The 20,096-nt window shown below is 40.0% G+C and overlaps 1 protein-coding gene across 6 annotated transcripts in view; it reads left to right on the forward strand.

The window, feature by feature from the left end:
* The window catches only part of KCNC2 (potassium voltage-gated channel subfamily C member 2), a 110,776-nt gene extending 91,081 nt beyond the window's left edge, over positions 1-19,695 (forward strand). Inside the window, exons 2-5 of one of the 6 annotated variants that reach the window (XM_063133858.1) lie at positions 8,349-9,276; positions 13,843-14,010; positions 17,376-17,470; positions 18,522-18,603. In XM_063133858.1, coding sequence (XP_062989928.1) covers positions 8,349-9,276; positions 13,843-14,010; positions 17,376-17,437 — 1,158 coding nt within the window. In that variant the 3' untranslated portion in view covers positions 17,438-17,470; positions 18,522-18,603. Of the gene's footprint in view, positions 1-8,348; positions 9,277-13,842; positions 14,011-16,541; positions 16,742-17,375; positions 17,471-18,274; positions 18,333-18,521 lie in introns of those variants that run through there. The other 5 variants (XM_063133864.1, XM_063133861.1, XM_063133859.1 and 2 more) reach the window with 5 other exon arrangements.
* The last annotated feature ends 401 nt before the right edge of the window (positions 19,696-20,096 follow it).

A 20,096-nucleotide genomic window follows, 5' to 3' on the forward strand; every position in this document is an offset into this window, starting at 1 on the left:
ATGCTAGAGACCTTAGAAGTGCCCCTGAGGCCATTATCTGTTGACCGTCTCAGCATGTGGCAGTTTTAGTTTTAAATCCATCTGTGCTGACCTCCAATTGTGACTGTAAATCTCAGAGCCTGGCAGCCTTTTTCCATAGCACTGTGATGGCTTGAAAAGCCACTCAGGTCATATACACAATTGTGTGTTTTATTGCTCTAGTGTTTTTCTTTTTTTCTTGCACCCATGGCTGCAGGAAGAGCATGCAGGAAAAGAGTGTCTTAATCCTTTCCCTTTCTGCTGTTTTTCTGCTCAAAATCACCCATCTGCGCTTCCACTAAGAGGGAAAAGATAGGGGATCTTCATCACTTTTCCTTCCACTGAAGGAAAGCAATGTTGGGATGGCAGTTTTTAGTGGGCAAAAAGCATGTTAAACACCCCTCCCCTGCACCTGCTGCTCTTCCACTCTTGGTTGGAGCTTCCTGGTCTGCTTTTCAGGAAAAAGAAAAAAGAAAAAGGCAGAAGAAACATGTAACATTGTGTAACATGTAGTTTGGTCTGTTTAGAAAAGCATGTAAAACATTGTAACCATGCTGAGAAGATGGGGGGAGAGGCAGAAATGTAGTACCGGAACAAGTTTTTTTAAAGCACTGTAATATGCTAAGAGAGTCATGAGACCGAGCCCTAAGATGCAAGAAATGTAAGCAAGGATACTTCTTATTTTGTTAGTTTGATATGAATTTATATGATTCTTTTGTATGATGTCAAAATGAAGGGCTTAACAACTGCATGTGTGCATTTGTCTCTAATAGAAGGCTGTATCCCCTTCCCTTCCCTTCCCTTCCCTTCCTTTCCCTTCCCATACCATGTAGCTTGATTTGGATAAGATTTCAAGGTTATTGACCATTCTGTTACCCAAATTAGGAACTTATCATTGCTATGGCCTTCCTTTCCCCCCTGTGTTCTCTGAATGACACTTAGTAAAGTGTGGAACAGGAAGCTCAATCACTTTGTTTTGTGATGGTGGTATATATTACCCTCCTGTGAATATATATATCTCACACAAGGGCAACAGATAATAGTGCTGTGCTGAATCTTGTCCCCTATTTTTGGGAACTTTTTCTCTCCCTGTGAAAGAGGCATTGTTTTTTCTGCCTCTATCACAGGAAGGGGGAGAATTTCTGAGAATTTTCTCCTTGGGGAGGGGGACAGGGTTTCCACAGACCTTTTTAAGCATAGCTCGATGTTGAGGGGTCTTCTTTCTAGGTTTTGTTTTTAAAACACACACACACACACACACACACACACACACACACACACACACACATACCTGGCACTTGGAGGGACCCCAGCAGTTCTTTCTGAATGTCTGTTGGAGACCATGTGACCTCTCCCTCTGCAGTAGGCATTCGGGAAGAACTCCTGGGGTCCTGCAAGTGCCGGGGATGTTTTTAAGAAAATAGATAGAAAGAAGACCCTTCAATAACTGCCTACATTTAAAAATGTATGTGGAAACTCTGTTCCCTTCTCCAAGGAAAATACACTCACCTCTCATAGCCTCTTTTGCCAGATTTTTCATTTTTACCCCACCCGCCCCCAAAGATGCCATAAATGGAATAATCTAAATGTTTGGCACAGCACTAACAGATATATTTCGCAAGTTCACAATAAAGATGCTATACCCCTAGTCAGATCTCTATAAGGCATCCAATTCTGCAATGCTGTTAGGACAGCGGCATGTCTGTTTCAGTGCTTATGGTTGCCGGTTTGGGGAAGATGTTAATATTGGCATCAGACTAGGAACATAGGAAGCTGTCTTATACGTAGTCAGACCACTGGTCCATCTAGCTCAGTAAAGTGACTGACAGTGCTTTCCAGGGTTTTAGACATGAGTCTTTCCCAGTCCTATATGGAAATACCAAGGATTGATCTTGGATTCTGCTGTAGTAGCTGTAGCCACAGTTAATGTAATTTAAGGCTTTATTGGTTAATATAACCTCATACAATGTAATTCACACTGAGTTTTGGCCTCTTTACTAGCTCCCTCTTTTCTTTGCACATAAGAGAGGGGATGCTCGGCTTGCAGTGAGGGAACTTGCATGGGAGTTGAAACAGGCTAATCTGAAGGCAAATTCTATCAGTTCAATCTTTGGTTGCAAATTACTAAGATCTCTTTTGCACAGAGCCTGTATTGTTCCTCTAAGTTATGGCTCCACACTGGCTCCTTCAGAACTGGGTTATATGGCTAGGATTCCTGGGTGTGATGCATAGGGCAAGAGGGGAGGGAATGGGGCAAATAATAATCCTAGCCCTAGCCCAAGAGAGACTACAAAGGCTTCATTATTAGCTCTGTTTTATCTGTGGCTCTGTGGTTGGTGTTACTTTCTGGAGTGGGACTCCAGAATTGTAGTAATACTGCTTCTCCCTTTCCCCAGCTAAACTCACTGTTGCTAGTAGGTCACCCTAAAGGTAAATTGCCTTGCATCAGGGACACTGATATTGTTAACGAGTGGGACTCAGATCTGCTGCTCCAGTTTTGCATAGTGTTGGTCTTTCCCCCGATCTGCCAGCAGCTCACATGTTGCCTGCTGTGAGTTTGTGGTTTTAATGTGCATCTTTCTTGTACAAGAGCATAGCTTGCAATTATATGCACTGTGTGAATAATGATTTTCACCACAGTAGAACGTAACCCTTCTCCTGGGAGAGAGGGCTGTTGCCTATAATTTCTGCCTGAGGGCATCCTATTCGCTGGGCTATGGAGTGGGCTGGTTGTTATGACTGGAATGGCACTCCTTCTTTCTCTGTCATTACCTTGTCAGAAGTGTTGTTCAGAGACTGTACATTGATGGTGCTTTATAAATAAATAAATAATAATAATAATAATAATAATAATAATAATAATAATAATTAGACCCCTGTCTGAAGGGAACCCTGGAGCTTCAGGCTTCAGGTTCAGCTGCTGCCTTTCTAAGTGCTGGACCACAGAGACCTCTCAAGGGAGGAGCTCTGGGTTCTCCTTAATTGCATTGTGATGCATTGTGTGAACTTACCTTGTGTTGATTGGTGCCTTCCATGCATGGAAACTGTGCGGCATCATCTGCATGAAATATTGTGATTGGCTGGTATTGGCAGAGTCACTGGGATGCTGTGGAGGTGTTTATTGATGTTTCTATTTATTTATTATTATTTATTTTATTACATTTATATACCGCCCCACAGCCGAAGCTCTCAGGGTGGTTTACAACAATTAAAAATAATCAACATTAAAAGTATACAAAAATTTAAAAAACATAAAAACAGTATAAAACAACAGTATCCATTTAAAAACATCAATTCTGGGGTCCATTAAAAACACTTAACGTTGTTAAATGCTGTTATCTCTTGTTTCTCCTGATATTGTATTGCTTTCTACATTGCTGCTGCAAGTGCATAGGGGTGTAACAACATTGTGCTGGCATAATGTCACTACCATCATTAATAGTCATGTCCACCAATTGGGTTGGCTTTAAAAGGGGATTAGACAAATTCATGGAGAATGAGGCTATCAATGGCTACGACTCATGATGGCTATTTGTTACCTCCAGTACCAGAGGCAGTATGCGTCTCAGAACCAGTTGCTTGGGAACATGAGTGGGAGGATGATGTTGCAGCCTTATCCTACTTGTGGAGCTCCCGCAGGCACCTGGCTTGCCATTGTGGGAACAAAATGCTGGACTAGATTGGGACTAATCCAGCACTGCTCTTCTTATGTTCTTAATGCCGATGTACCAGCTGTAATTTGTACAAGTTTCCATATTTTTTCATGTTCATTTTATCCATAATTTAGCTCAATTTCACATGGGTGATCTAAAATACGCATTCCACTCCAAAATATGTAGCACCTGATTGCAAAGGATGTGCATGTTCTTCAAATATTACAAAGCACTCCGCTGCTGTTTCTACATACAATTTTCTAGTTTGTTGTTCTCTCAAGATAACAGTAGTATATTTAGAAGAAAGTAGCTAATTATAAAGAAAAGCCTCTTCTTAATATGTTCTTTTTTGCCATTTCCTCCTAGCGGAGAGGCTTCTTCTGTGGCTAGGGCTTGACTTAATGTTTATGAATTCCCTGCCTTGATTAATTTGGTGTTCTTTATTGCTTGAGGACAATGGTCGGAATTTATCAAGGATTGAGAAGCATGTTGCATTTTAAGCCCTAAACACCCTTGAGTGAGAATTAGGAAGTCTAGAAATGCCCTGGATTTTGAATTCCATTTTAACATTTGCCAAAAATGGCTTTGGTTTGTTGTTTTGATTGCTTGACTGTGCTATATGACTGATAAAATTAGTAATACTCTGAGTAGATTTGGGAAAGGTTTTTTTAAAGTAATTACTACTAATTCTCTGTGGATTTTACAGTGATTATCTATTACTATGTGCCCTTTGTGATAACAGCTTCAGCAAGCTAATTTTAGCTCTGCATTAAATGTCAAAAATTTGTTTAAAGCTACAGAGATAAATGTATGCTTTAATATATTATATAGAAATACCAATAATACTAATACATGTCTTGCACAATCTAATTATATACAAATTTTATAGCCTCTATCATTGAAGTAGCTGTTTACCTGCCAAGCCTTTACAACTAAGAACAAATCTTCATCTTTTTTGCCTTTCTGATTGTAATTTAACCCTGGTGTATGTGACTATTGAGCTATGGAGGGAATGGTGGTGCTACAGAAGTTCTTACATCCTGAGGCTTTTAAAGATTATGGGCAGGTTCCATTGTTACTTTAAGCCATGATGGTTTATAAGCTACTCACAGTAGCTTATTTTGAAAATAAACTATGGTTATCCCACATACAATCAGATGAATAAGTTACTTTGCCTGGCTTATTTCCCCTGCCCTCACCCTGCCTCCCTCTGCAGTTCTCCTGCTCAGCCGGGAGGGTATCCCAGCCTCCTTTGCATTGGAAACCAAATCCCAGTGTTCCGTGCATCACTGCTATGTCATCAGCATCTCTCCAATTGGCCTGTCTCATGCTAGGGGTATATTCTTCTGTCTCCTTTCTCTTCTGGATCTTTGCCATTATCATCGCATTGTCAATTATTAGCCGCTTTTCCGCTCAGCCCCCATCGCACCACCCAACCAGCAGTGACCCGATTCTCAAGTTGTCCCCCCCCCGCTCCTACCCCCTCCTCCTACCACTGCTGCCGCCTACTTCCCAGCTGGTTTTCAAAGCCGTTCTCTTATCCACAACCATGGGCAGCAAAAAGGGGGTGGGTATGGGCTCCAACTCCTTAACAGTTGGCTGGAATGGGGCAAAAATTACACATGGGATCTCCTCATGGAGAACCTCCAAATGCTGTATTGGATAACTGCATGACTTTCCTTTTTCATTGAAAAGTGACCAGAAACCCACCAGTTGCTACACTTCCATGTACACTGATGGTGCAATATAATAAATAATAATAATAATAATAATTCCCTTAGCTTCCCCCACCCTTAACCTTCCATTCCCTTTGCATCTCCTCTCCCCCATCTCTTACTCCTGACCCGCAGCCTCAATGTCCTAGCCTCCCTATCCCTGCCAGCCAGCAGCAAAGTAACAACACAGAAATAAAAGGAAGCGGTTTATTGGCATACAAAGCACCTCGTGCATTGGCATACAACGTGGCTTCTTCAGCTTGTTTTGCTTGCTTGGAACAGTGCTTGCTTAATACTGCATTGAAACAGCGATCTGCCAGCTGGAGCAGAGTGGGGGCAGCAGATTTGACTGCTCTTGCCAACTGGGGTGGGCTGCTATCAGTATGCTGATGACACCCAAATATATTTTTGTATGCCTTCGAGATCAGTGTCAGCTAAGGACAGTGTGTCTCCTCTGAATGAGTGCTTAGAGGTGGTAATGGGCTGGATGAGGAAACACAAACTGAAGCTGAATCCAGACAAGATGGAGGTGCTTGCTGTCAAAGGTCATAACCTGGGTTTGGAGGTGTGTCAACCAGTTCTGGATGGGGTTACACTCCCCCTGAAAGACTGTGTTCGCAGCTTGGGGGTGCTTCTGGATCCGTCGCTCCAAATGACAGCCCAGATAGATGCGACGGCCAGGAGTGCCTACTAAGCTTTGGCTGATATGCCAGCTGCGCCCCTTCCTAGATCTAAAGACAGTTGTGCATGCGCTGGTAACTTTGAGGCTCGATTTCTGCAAAGCGCTCTACATAGGGTTCCCTGTGCGCCTAGTCCGGAAACTTCAACTAGTTCAAAATATGGCAGCCAGGTTGGTCACCGGTACACCTAGGGGTGACTACATTACACCAGTCTTAAAATCTCTTCACTGTCTGCCAATTAGTTTCCAGGTGAAGTATAAAGTGTTGTTTATCACCTTTAAAGCCCTACATGGTTTGGGTCCGGGCTACCTGTGGGATTGCCTTCTCCCATACAATCCACCCTGCACACTCAGGTCCTCTGGGAAGAATTTACTCCAGCCAATAAAAACAAGGCTGACAACTATTACCCAGACGACCTTTTCTTCTGCCACTCCCAGTTTGTGGAATGGCTTGCCGGGAGAGATTTGTCAACTTAACAGTCTTAAGAAAGCCATAAAGACTGATCTCTTCCGGCAGGCCTACCCAGTTGAATTTTAAGATGCCTTTTTTAATGGTGTGCTGCTTTTAATGATGCACTGGTTTTAAACGTTTGAATTAGTTGTGTGTATTTTATGGTGTTTTTATTTGTGTTGTACCCTGCCTCGATCCAGAGGGAGAGGCGAGTAACAAATAAAATTATTATTATTATTATTATTATTATTATTATTATTATTATTATTATTATTATTAAGAATAAATGTGCATTTGATTGGGTGCATTGTAGAAACCATATAGCGCCTTAATGTCTGCAGATATACATAGGATTTGCTGAAAGTACCTGTGGTTTGCTGAAAAATCTCACCAACATGCAAAGTGCAACTACAGAACATCTCTCGATTTACTAGAGTTTTTCAGGATGTTATATAAATGTTATGTAATAAAAGAAAGAACTGGAAAAGGTGTTGTATATGAAGAATAGTTGGCCATTGACACCCTGTATATTGACCATCCATGTTGAACTCCCTCAGCCAGTTGTTTGAGCCATCATGAAGTTCATAAAATCAGTGCTGGATAAATTATACGATGGACGTTGAGCACATAATTTACCTCAGTAGCGTTGCAACGTCTTTCTGTGCTGCCACTTGAGGGTAAGACATCAGTACAAATGATGGTTATACATCATGTTGCAGAAATGTTAACATGGCTTTGGTTTCCTGCCACAAAAGTAATGAGAAACTTTCCAAGTTTACCAAAGGTTTTAAATATGGGCGAGAATAGTAATTTGAACAACTTTGCTAACATTAGCCTTATTATATAGGAAACATTAAGAACTCTATTCTGCATACACAAGAGCAAAAAAATTGATGTAATCCACTAGACCCTTGAAAACAATCTATATTTGTCCCTTTTAAACCTCTGTAGTGATTGGCTGCTGAAATTTGGCAGTAAACTGTTGATTATTTTGCTGTTGTGCCACAACATTTTGACAGGGCTGTGGTGGCAGGGGTGCAGCCCAGAGGTGCGCAGGTGTCCACAGGCTGGAAAGTGGCCCCCACATCCCCTAAAATGCTCTAGAGAATTGGCATAAATAAAATGTCGTTTTATCCCAGGAATCTACATTATTTTTTACATTGTTTGTCTTATATCTATATCTGTAGAAGTAATGAAGTTACACAATTTTGGGCACTGATATCTGTCTGTCTGTCTGTCTGTCTGTCTGTCTATCTATCTATCTATCTATCTATCTATCTATCTATCTATCTCAGTGTCCAAAAACTGTATAACTTCATTACTCCTAATCTGGTAACACTTGGGGATTCTCACAGGTGGGTGGGAACTAGTGTTGCATTCCAAAATCTAAATACATTTTGGGTATGATTTGTTTTTCATCATACATTTAATTGTATCTGATGAATTTAATAATTCATTCTTTGTACAAGGAGTACATTCTTTGTACACTTTTCTTCAAGATGGGTAGGTTCTACATTGTAGCTTCGATATGGTAGGAACAATTCCTGGCCGTTACAAATAGCCTGCAATCTATTTTATATTGGGTGTGGGTTTATTATCCTTGATCAATTATTTTTTTACTGTTTGATCAACACTGCTATATTAAAATTATCAGCCTCACATCAGCCCAGGGGCAACAGCAGGTGAGTTCTTTATGTATGTTTTTCTGGGAAGCAACTTGAGCGTCTTTGCAATAAAGTTTAATGTAAGCTGAGATAAATGATGCTGATTGTTATATTGTTTGGTTTTTTACTGCCTGGTTCTGATACATTTCCAATTTCTTTTCTTTGTAGTTCATTGCTTTTGCCTCTTTATTCTTCATCCTACTTTCCATCACAACCTTTTGCCTGGAAACCCATGAAGCGTTCAATACCATCAAAAACAAAACAGAACCAACCATCAATGGTAGCGAGGCGGTTCTGCAGTATGAAATAGAGACGGATCCCGCTCTGACGTACGTTGAAGGCGTCTGTGTGGTGTGGTTTACATTTGAATTTTTAATCCGTGTCATTTTTTCACCCAACAAACTTGAATTCATCCAAAACTACTTGAATGTCATTGACTTTGTGGCCATTTTGCCCTTCTATCTAGAGGTGGGCCTCAGTGGTCTCTCCTCCAAAGCTGCTAAGGATGTGCTTGGTTTCCTCAGGGTGGTGAGGTTTGTGAGAATCCTGCGAATCTTCAAGCTCACCCGACATTTTGTCGGCCTCAGGGTGCTGGGTCACACTCTCCGAGCAAGCACCAATGAGTTTTTGCTGCTGATCATATTTTTGGCATTAGGAGTATTGATATTTGCCACCATGATCTACTATGCTGAGCGCATAGGCGCCAAACCCAATGACCCATCAGCTAGTGAACACACAGAGTTCAAAAACATTCCCATTGGCTTCTGGTGGGCTGTGGTCACCATGACCACTCTAGGGTATGGAGACATGTATCCAAAGACATGGTCAGGCATGCTAGTGGGTGCGCTGTGTGCTTTAGCTGGGGTGCTGACGATAGCCATGCCTGTGCCTGTTATTGTCAACAATTTTGGAATGTACTATTCTCTGGCCATGGCGAAACAGAAGCTTCCAAGGAAGAGAAAGAAGCACATCCCACCTGCTCCTCAGGCAAGCTCCCATACATTTTGCAAGACAGACTTGAACATGCCCTGCAATAGCACACAGGGGGAAGTCTGTCTGGGCAAAGACAACCGGCTGATGGAACACAATAAATCAGGTAGGACACAATCCCAAATGCATGTCTGGTACGTTTGGCAGTACAAAGCATCAGAAAGCATTTAATCTTTCTGCAGCTAGAGGAGGTCATTCACACACCTCTCCTTTCACTCTCTGTTTGTGTGCATCAGTTTTGTAGACGGTAAAGTAGTTACAACATAAGAATGATGTTCCCGGATCTGTGCATTGCTGTTCTGTAGTGTGTGCTAGGTGTATTGTGAACGCTGAGCTGCCTTTAGTTTTCTTTCTCTCTTCTTAATTCTTTTGTTGTACTGGCGTTGTCAGCTGTTTCTTTTGCACTGTGCAAATGTTTTGTTTTGTTTCCTGCATGCTTGTGACTGTACAGTTGTGCCTCCATTCTGTTGAACTTCATGCTGTTTTGCGTGACGTTTGTCTCTTTTGATGCTTTGCCTCTGCCACACTGGTGGCAAGAAGTACTAGAAGCAATTTAAGACACATTCATTTGAACATGGATGGTTAATCTAGGCCCACATCCAGTGCAACAAGTGACACAAAAGTATGTGTTCTAGATTTCAAGGACAGCATTTCCCCCCCATAGGTTACAATGCGATGTGCCTGACCTGGAACATCAGATATAATAGCTATAGCTGTGCCATATGGCCTCTTAAAATTCTCCACCCTATTTGTAAGCAAAGAAATTGTGTATGTTGAAGGGTAGGGGGAGACACTATTTCACCAAATTTCTTCAAGGGAAGGAGGACTTCTCAGTTTCTCAGAGGTGGTAATACAGTTTCTTCCTTCCTTTCCGTGTGTGTGTGTGTGTGTGTGTGTGTGTGTGTGTGCATGCGTGCTCTGCTACAGCAAGCAGCAGCAACTGCTCCAACCATGTTGGCAGCCTGGCCACCATTTTGCATCCTCCACAACGCCCCATACCTAGAATTTTGCAATGTGGCCTTTAACTTCTAGCAGGGAGGGTAGGAAAAGACACACACACCCTCGGAAATTTTGATTCAGCTCTAATTAGCCGAACATAGGAATCTGCCTTATGCTGAGTCAGGCCGTTGGTCCATCTAGCCCAGTATTATCAATATTGACTGGGAACAACTCTGCAGGATTTCAGGCAGGAGTCCTTTTCAGCCGTACCTGGAGATGCCGGGGATTTAACTTGGGACCTTCTGCATGCAAAGCATGTGGTCTACTACTAAGCCATGGTCCTTCCTCTATTGTTGTCATTCTCCAGGGTTCAGTGTCTTCACCAGGGTCTCTATTGAATTTCTTTCACTGAAGGTTTTGAACTTGCCTTATCATTGCAAGGTGACCAAGCATGCTGTTTGGGTGTGTGTTTTCTTTCTATTTAGACAACTCTCCCTGGCTGCCTGAATTGCCTGATCTGAAAAAGCCTTGTTGGGGGAGAAGTTACCTCATGATGACTTCCCCTGAGTTTTAATTGCAGTGTGAGGTAGCTGCTGCCTGCCTGACAGATGATTGTACAGTGAAAGGCAGGATGCTCACAAACACTGTTTGGCCACCTAGTAAATAATGTAAGCACAAGAATCCCACTCGTGAGAACTTCCCCGAAATATTATTTTCCTTTGAACATTTGTCTTTCAAAAACAATTTCTTTTCTATCTAATTGAATAAGATTGGTAACAAAAAATGCGGAAGGAATTTTTGCCAAAGCACTAATTCATTTCTGATGTCCAGTGAGCAGAACAGACCTGTGTTTGGCTTTAGCTAGACCTAAGGTTTATCCTGGGATCGTCCCGGGGTTGTCCCTGCCTGCTCCCGGAATATCCTGTGTGTCATTTACATGAAGAAGGACAATCCCAGGATAAACCTTACGTCTAGCTAAGGCCAGAGAAATAAAGTTAGTTAATTCTTTAAGAATGCAGCACCTTTTAATATTTTTCCAAGTAATGCTCACCTTTCCTTCATAATTAATGCTATGATCTCTGAACTTAGGAAACAGCTGCTGCTCAAGAAATTTCAGTTAAGATCAGACCCAAACTTACTTGGAAATGAAGTGTCTTTAATTTCATGGACTACCAGGACCATTATATTAAAGCACAGTTCAAAGTGTTTGAAGGCAACATTAACACATTTTTAATCTAATGTTGTCGTCTTAGTGACTTTACATAATTACATTAATAGTAATGCTGTGTTGAAAATTTCGATTATTCCATTTTTGGCATTTTGTGTGTGTGGGGGAAACAAAAAGTCTAATGAAAGAGGTTAGGAGAAGCGAGAATTTCAGAGAATTTTCTCCTTGGGGTGTGGGACAGGGCTTCTACATGCCTTTTTTTAACAAAAGAAATCACTTCTGGCACTTGGAGGAGCCTGGTGAGGTCGCATGGTCTCCGTTAGGCATTCATGAAGTACTGCCAGGCTCCTCCTCAGTGCTGGAAGTGGTCTGTTTTGTTTTAAAAATAAAAAATAGAGAGGAGACCCCTAAACCACCGGCTATGCTTTTAAAGGGTGGATATGCTGTCCCCCTCCCCAAGGAGAAAAAAAATTCTCCCCCTACTTGCAAAAGAGGCAGAAAAAAAACCCCCTCTTTCTAAGGGAGAGAAAAAGTTCCTGAAAATAAGGGGCAGGATTTGGTGCAGCACTAATTAACCGTGCGCTCATGTTAAAGCATGTGCACTCAGAAGCAGGCCCCATTGAGTTCAATGGAACTTTCTCTCAGTTAATTTAATTTTTTTTTAAAAAATTAATTTAATGTTTCCTAAAGCTTCTTTAAAAAAATAGAAGCAATAGTAGTGTTGGGAGAGAAAGGAAAACTTTACTGCTTTTTGGATTTGTAGCCCCAGTGATTGGTCCTTTAAATAGGAAAAATGACAAACTGTGCTCTGGTTTGTAGACTGCGCAGCCACCAGGCAAAAATGTGGTCCAGTTCAAATTCCATAGTCTATAATCAATAGAAAGTATTTATACAGAGTTTGGGTTTTTTTATGGTTTAGTTTTCATTTTAAAAATGCTAAGATTAGCAATTCATGAAAAGCAGGAATGATCTTGAAACAAATTCTATATAGTGGAGGGAATATTGCTACTTCTGCAATGTTTCACTGTTGCTTACTAAAACAACCTTCAAACTGATAATGACAACCACTTTTCCATGTTTATTTAAGTCTTCTTCATGATGTCCCAACATGGAGAAACCACAGTTTGCAGGTCAACATGTAGTGGGCTTGCAGATATATTTGTAAGTATTAGATTACCTCAGACTTCCCCAACCTGGTGTCCTCCAGATGTTTTAGACTACAACACCCAGCATTCTTGACCAATTGACCATGCTGGCTGGGGCTAATGGGAGTTATTACAAAACATCTGGAGGGCATCAAACTGGGGACAGCTGTATGAATATTCAGGTGGAGGGTAGAGCTTAGAAAAAGAGAATTGTCAAGATGATCACATTTATAAAATATAAATAAAGAAGATTATTAAATGTACATTTTCCCTTTCCAGTGCCTTTATATTCTATAATCATTACATCTATCATTGTGTTCTGAAATATTACAATTCCTATTATCATGACAAAAGAGCCATTCTTTTTTATATATGAAAATGTTAATCAAATGTGTAGACGTTTAAAGAGGAATTAGGCACTTTAAAAATATTAACTGCCACAGTGAACATTTAAATAGGAGAAGAAAGTGTTTAAAGGCCAAACTTCACGTCATGTCAATCATGTAGGTTGCCCTTGAGTTCAGGATTTTTCTCTGAAAAAGAGCTGGCACAGGGGGTGATCCAGGCTGGGATCCTAGCATAGTGGGGGTAGGGGGCATTAGCCTTTTTCCTCCTGCTGCAGCCCCAGCGAGACTGGTAGCCCTGCAAGGGGGAAAAAGTTCTTATTGAAATTAAAGGGTAGCTAAAGACAAAATTCAAAGCGCAAAGAACCAGGCAGGCCAAAGGAAAGGGATTAGGGCTGTGCAGATGACCTCTGAGTGGGTCCTGTTAGGGCTCCCACAAAAGAACAAAACCAAATGTTCCCTATTAAACTGCATAATATGTGGAAGGGGGAGCCTAGATAGCCATTACCACAGCATGGCGCCTTGCGTACTGCTAAGGACCACACATGGATGTGACTATCATATAATCATATACAGCAGATTTTGGGCCAGCCTGGTAAGTGCCCAAGATACTAACAAGTTAGTTAATTAGGATAACGTAATTAGGACTGCTGCCATTATTACCTGCGAATTCATTTTTAGCAGTGGATGTAATGCACAATCTGGAATTTAAGATTCATTGTTGCCCCAACAAATATTTTTTATTATTATTAAAAAGCAATCTATGGCAGCAAAATCTGACTTCTTTCTGTACTGAAGACACCAAGGCAATAAATGAAGTATTGAAAATGGCAGCAGTCTAAAAAGCCAAATATTAACAATAAGAGATTTTTTTTCCTTAAGAAAATATAGATGTGCAACTTTGCTACATTTCTGTAGTAACTAATGATGAACTGCCATCTTTCTTCCATATCGTGTAGTAGCTGCTGCTGCTGCTTTTTTTGTATGTGAATAACAAGGGGTAACAGGCAAGTTATTTGTGATGTCTCATTTCCTCACTGGCTATATGATGTAAATGGGCATGGTGCTTTAACCAGTGTTATCAGGTGAAGACAGTACAGAAAGTGAGCAGCCACTGTCACCTGTGGAAAGGCTCCCACCAATCAGACGCTCTAGTACCAGAGACAAAAACAGAAGAGGGGGAACATGTTTCCTACTGACAGCAGGTGATTACACGTGTGCTACAGATGGAGGGATCAGGAAAGGTATGGACTCTTTCATTAGACTATAAAAGTTCATTCAGCATTGTTCTTCTAAATAAACAAAGCCTGGAATGAAGCAGATGTGAACAAATGCTCTTTAGGAAACTCTGTATTCAGATCAATGTTTTTTCTCCTCCTCCTCCTCCTCACCCCTCCTCCTTCTCCCTTTCTTCCTTACAATTAAAAAACATTCTTGGCCCATCAGTCCATCTGAAAATATGTCAGTGTTGTTTCTGATAGTTGTTTCATTTATGGTTTTGTGTGTCTATCCTGTCCAACGATAGCTGTAATTTAGGCCATTTTCATTAAATCACTTTCATAAAGATTCTTTAGAAATTGCTTTGGGATATTTTAAACTCAAGTTAATTACTTATTAGTATAATTTAGTACTGTTTTAGGAGTTAACTAACAAATCTGAATCTAATTGTCCAAGCCCTGATTTGATCGAGTCCAATACCAGGAGTCCAATATATATCTTCTTAAAGATACATATTTTGGAAAGTGTTTATATTGAAAGAAGATTTGATGTCAATGGCTAACAGGCTAAGGAAGGCTCCACCTTACATGGGAGGGTATTGCTACAGGTATGCCTACACCGGTGTTTCCCAGAGCAAATCATGGAAAGTTCAATGTGTATAAACACCTGAATACATGTGTCATTGATCCTCTGTTCAAACAGGATGACCGTGTGTGTGTGTGAACATGAGAGGTTTATTTAAGATAAAGATATGTCATCCATATTTAATGTGTTTGTGGGAAACACTGGTGTACTTGTAGCTAACCTAAGGGGAACTTTGCACATTCCTCAGGTGTTCTGCAGCCCCAAGGGGGTTGAATGAGAACCATTAGACTAGACAGTGTGTGCTTCTCTCTCATCTCATTCTATACAATTTATGTCAAACATAGTTTTGTGTGTATAAGCCCCATGAAAATCAATGGGACTTCACTCCCAGGTCGGCTTGATTAGATTAGGGCTGTTCAGATTATGACTATATATATCCCCATTTTTGCAGTGTATTGTAAGAACTGTTGCCTTCTTTGTGCAACACAGATCGATATTAACTGTACAATTCTACACATGTCTACCGTCTACCCAGGAGTAAGCCCCTCTGCGTTCAGTGGGTCTCAGGTAAGTGTGTATAGAATTGCAGCCTAAATATTTATGCCATCCTACTTAAGCTGCAATCCTATACACACTTACCTTGAAACAAATCCCATTGATAAAGCATCCATTACTAACTTCCAACAAAGACTCTTGTGGCACTTTAAAAACTCACACTTTTATTCTGGCGTAAGGTTTTGTGAACACTCCCACTTCATCAGGCTATTTGCTGTTTTTGTTGCAACAAACTAAAACGGCGACACCGCTAGATGTTGCTAAGTTAAAGCAACGCTAGACGTTGTCTTGCTTAATGAAGTAGACGGCAGACTGAACTGATGTTTCACAGTTTCAAATGATGACCATAAACCATGGTTGTTGACGCTGCAGCTGCGTTCTCCTCTCTTGTCCCTCCCATCCACCTGTTGCTTGCCAGTGTTGAGATCCTGGCTTCTATTAAGCCAGAGCTCCCTGATGTCTTGAACCAGCGATCTCTGGCTTCATTTTGGTTAATAAATTAGAGAAATAAGCCAGGATCATAGTAATAACGATTGGGGCAGGAGGAGTGCTCAGCTTTGATTCTCATCCGGGGTTCCATAAAACATGTTTTATGAAGCTTGGAACCATGCCAGCAACCTGTGAAAAGAGAACTTCTGTGGGTCTGCTGGATTTCATGCTAGTGGTGAATATTGTTTAATAACATGTGAATATGTAAATTCTTGTTATATTAGGCAGATCCGTAGTCATACTGTGTTTCTTTCATTAATACTAGTTGAATAAGTATTGCAGATAGTATGGTTTTACAGAGTAGATCACTAAAAAGTTACAAACAAATCACACATTTTAATGAATTGCAAATCACTTAACTATCGCAAATACATCACACTTTAAATAGTATTAGATGCAAAGTGTCAAATAACTAATCGAAACACTTCTGGAGATGGAGCTTTTTAACAATACATAATTTAATCCTCTGCATTTATGATTACAAAATGACTTCATACATTTAGATAGGAAATGTTCTGCAATTTAAAATATCAAGTATTAGCCTTGAATTAGCCTTGACACCAAATATATATAATATTTGAGATGGTTTCTTCATATGTCTACATCTATCATACTGAATTGCATTACAGAAGAGCCAATAAATTCTCTATGTGCTGTCAGTATAACTCTGTTGAATCCAGTGGACTTGGACTGAGAATACATCAGTGTGTGTATATATATATATATATATATATATATATATATATATATATATTTACTTAACTTCACTAATAAGAAAAACACCATTTTATATTTTTGTCTGTTGTTAACAACACTATTAGCGCTCTGCCCTCTTAGAACCCAACAGCACATATTATTACATCGCATTGTGTTGTTTGTTTATTTTCTGGCTTAATTCAACTGATGTCTGTGCATTTTCTCATGAAAGGCTATGAAAAATCCAGAAGTTTAAACAACATAGCTGGCATGGCAGGCAATGCCCTGAGACTGTCTCCATTAACATCACCCTACAGCTCACCTTGTCCTCTAAGACGCTCTCGATCTCCCATCCCATCTATCTTGTAAACCAGATGGCATCAGTCGGCTACATAGCTTTAACTGACGTACTGTTATCACCTAATGGAAATAAGTGTAGCATTAACTGTAGGTTCCATTAATACAAGTATAAATCATTGTGTGATATAACTGTCTATAGCAAGATCCTAATTTTGCTTATAAGATCATATAAAGTAATATCTTCTGCACTTAACTGCTTTTGTCCTACCTTACCACAGCAATAAAGGGACAGTTAGTGGACTTCACTGGCCAGTATAAATGAATAAGTATATTTTCAGGGAGATATATTTAAACCAATGTGCTTCCAATTGATAAACATTCCATTGGACCTTCATTTCCTGTGACTCTAACCCATTCTGAAGATGTCTTGGATCTTGTCTTGATTACATACAATGTGACTTCAGTCTAATCATTTGCATGGACCATACTGTCTCCATCATCTGAAATCCATCTTGCAGATTAATTGGGACCACAGATGGCTCAGGATTGTGCGGGTTTGTTGTTGTTTTTCATTGTACCATCTTGCTGAAACGAGGACAGTGATCAACAGGTCTGCATGTGGGATTGGGTTGTTTTTTGTGTTTCTTTTTGGTTCTCTTTTATTTATTTTTAAACTTATTTTCAATACTGTTATTTCTTGACTGATTAACTTTGGTACTGGACTAATGTATTAGAGTTCTGAATGTTTCCGGTTGTTTGCACACAGATAACTGCAAAGAGGTTGTCATTACTGGTTACACGCAAGCAGAGGCCAGATCTCTTTCTTAATGGCTTGGGGAAGGCACAAAACATGAAAGAAAGGTAAACACCATCCAGGCTTGCAATTGTAAATTAGCAGGTGCTGCTTGGTCCTATAGTCATTTCTCTTCTCCAGGATTCTTCAACATTTTCAGAGGCAGAGTGCCAAATAAAAGCCAGAAGTACATTCAACTCTTTTTTCTTTTCTTTTTTGTTTGTTGCAGGTTTAGGAGAGCAATAGTTTTCAAAACAGGCTTTTGACCAGCCTTAAACCTCTAACTCCAAAGCTTTCACAATTTTGTTTCTGTCAATTGTTTGTTTTTGGTTTTTTTGCTTTGAAATGCTTTGTCCTACATGTTGTTTCTGTCTCTTTGTCTGGCTACCAGTCTGTATTTTCCATCTGTCTCCATAACGCACACTTGCCTTCTCCAAAAAAACGCTCTTTTCATATAAGATTAGCTGCTAAAAACATTTCCTTCCTTTCCCCACTTTTTGATATATGTATCTATGCATATCTCAAGTGTAAGCTGATATCCTTTTAGTCGGCACTTCTTGAACATATTTCCAAACGTGGGATTTAGCAATGGTGTTGCCATTTCAATAGGGTCACTGCTTCAGTCCCCCCACCCCCCTAGCAATCTGCATTCATTCTTGTGTTCAGACTTTATTCCCTATGCCGGCTTTTTCTTTACAATAAAACAAGACAGCCTTGTTTATGCAACATAAATGTAGTTGCAGATATGATGTTTTGGGCTGGTGAGGAAAAACACCCGACAACACAAAAGCCTTAGAACAAAAGAAATATATCATTAGAGATCCTTGAGATTGTTGAAAAATCCCTGATTTTTGTATGTTTGTTTTTGTTAGGAAAAGAAATCGATTTGACCATGTAACATATTCTTCTGTATATTAGCCTAGCATGAGCTGCATGTGAACATTTCTTGAATAAGAATGTATTTATCGGTACCTACATTTCTGATATTTAGAGATGTACCGTGATTTAGTTTTGGTAAAGAGCACTGGTTAGTCATAGATTAATGTAATGTATAAATACTTTATGCAAATAGCTTCTAGCAAAGGAATTAATATCTGGTGCTGCTGTTATTGGCTACAGTGTTATACAGAATTTATCATGGATTTTTGACTGCTGAAAAAGGGACAATGGAATTTAGCCATACCAAGGACTGTACTGGAAAGAGACTGCTCCTCCTGAATGGGCCCTGATAATCACCTGCCGCCTTGAAGAGATCCTTCCAATTTCCTATGGAAGTGGAGCTTGTTATGAGGATTAAGGAACAATTCCAACCGCTGCTGCCAGCAGACGCAATTATTAGTCACTATTGATGAGTCAGCTGTAAATAAAATGTGTGTGCATGGAATATCAGCTTTAGTCATCTATGCCAAGGGATGCTGAATTCAAAGACATCATTTCTGAGACTCCATGAAAAAAAAAGGCCGACACACCTCTTTGTGTATTCTTCCTGGTCCCTACAGTAGGTCATGCTGTGGATCATATAAAGGCACACATGTTTTAACAATAGTGATGTAAACGCTGTCTGTCATAGGTTTCCTCATAACAACTGTATTTTTGCAAAATTTGTAACTCATGAACATAAATGGCGTAGGATTTTGCTACAAGTCTTTGCACTCTCAGTTTGCCATATCTATATTTTTATGAATACTAGTGAACATGCCAACATTTTCTTTTGACTTCGATAAGAGATATTTGACTTCAGATGAAAACAGTAAATAATAATAATAATAAATGAATCACAGACTTTGTCCAGAGTTCTGTAGAAGCTTTTTTTTGTTTTTGTTTTTGTTTACTTCATTGTTACCTCAAATAATAGGTATTGAGAGAAATAAAATACTGGCAGTAAAATATTATAGGTTTTTTATTGAAAATATCACAGAAATAACATCAGTAAATATAAAATAGGAAATATAAAATAGATCCTAAAAATGTATATTTTGCATAAGAGAGATATTCTTTACCTTTTTGTGACTTTTGTGGTAAAATTGTTCTAGTCTATTCTACGTCTATGATGCTTTGTAGCCGGGTACTGTGTGAACTTATGTTCTCTCCATCCTGTTCAATAAGACCTTCTCCAGAAAGTGTTTGTCACCCTGGTATTTTGAATGTAGGGACCTTTCCCACATATGAAACTCTGTATTGTAGACCTTTTTGTGAACATGTCAAAAGGTGCATGCACAAGCCTGGTGGAAACCAGTGGCCATGTAACTTAACAGAAATGGAGAATAAAGTGCAAAAGATCCGGGGAGGAAGTTGGAACATATCTTACAATGTGGCTCATATTTTTCTTCTTCAGTGTTTCCTTTTTTCCTCATTCCTGCCCTGTAATTTAAGAAATGCCTGGCTATTCTAATCATTCCCAGCATTTTTCACACCAGTTATTTCAGGATTAAATCAGTATCCCATGATACTTCTAAGTGAAAAGCTATGGTGTAACGAAAGGGAGAGAGGGACTGAATGGGAAAGGAGAAAAGGGCTGCACACATGCAACAGGTATGTTACCCCTTAAACAAATTGTTGCCTCCCTCTAACCACACCCCCTCTTTTATGCTGTTCATTAACAGCCCAATCCTATACATGTCTACTCATAAGTAAGCCCTATTGAGTTCAATAGGACTTACCCCCATGTCAGTGGGTTTAAAATTGCAGCCTCAT

Source organism: Elgaria multicarinata, chromosome 9 (assembly GCF_023053635.1).
Source record: "Elgaria multicarinata webbii isolate HBS135686 ecotype San Diego chromosome 9, rElgMul1.1.pri, whole genome shotgun sequence".
NCBI classification, from domain to species: Eukaryota; Metazoa; Chordata; class Lepidosauria; order Squamata; family Anguidae; genus Elgaria; species Elgaria multicarinata.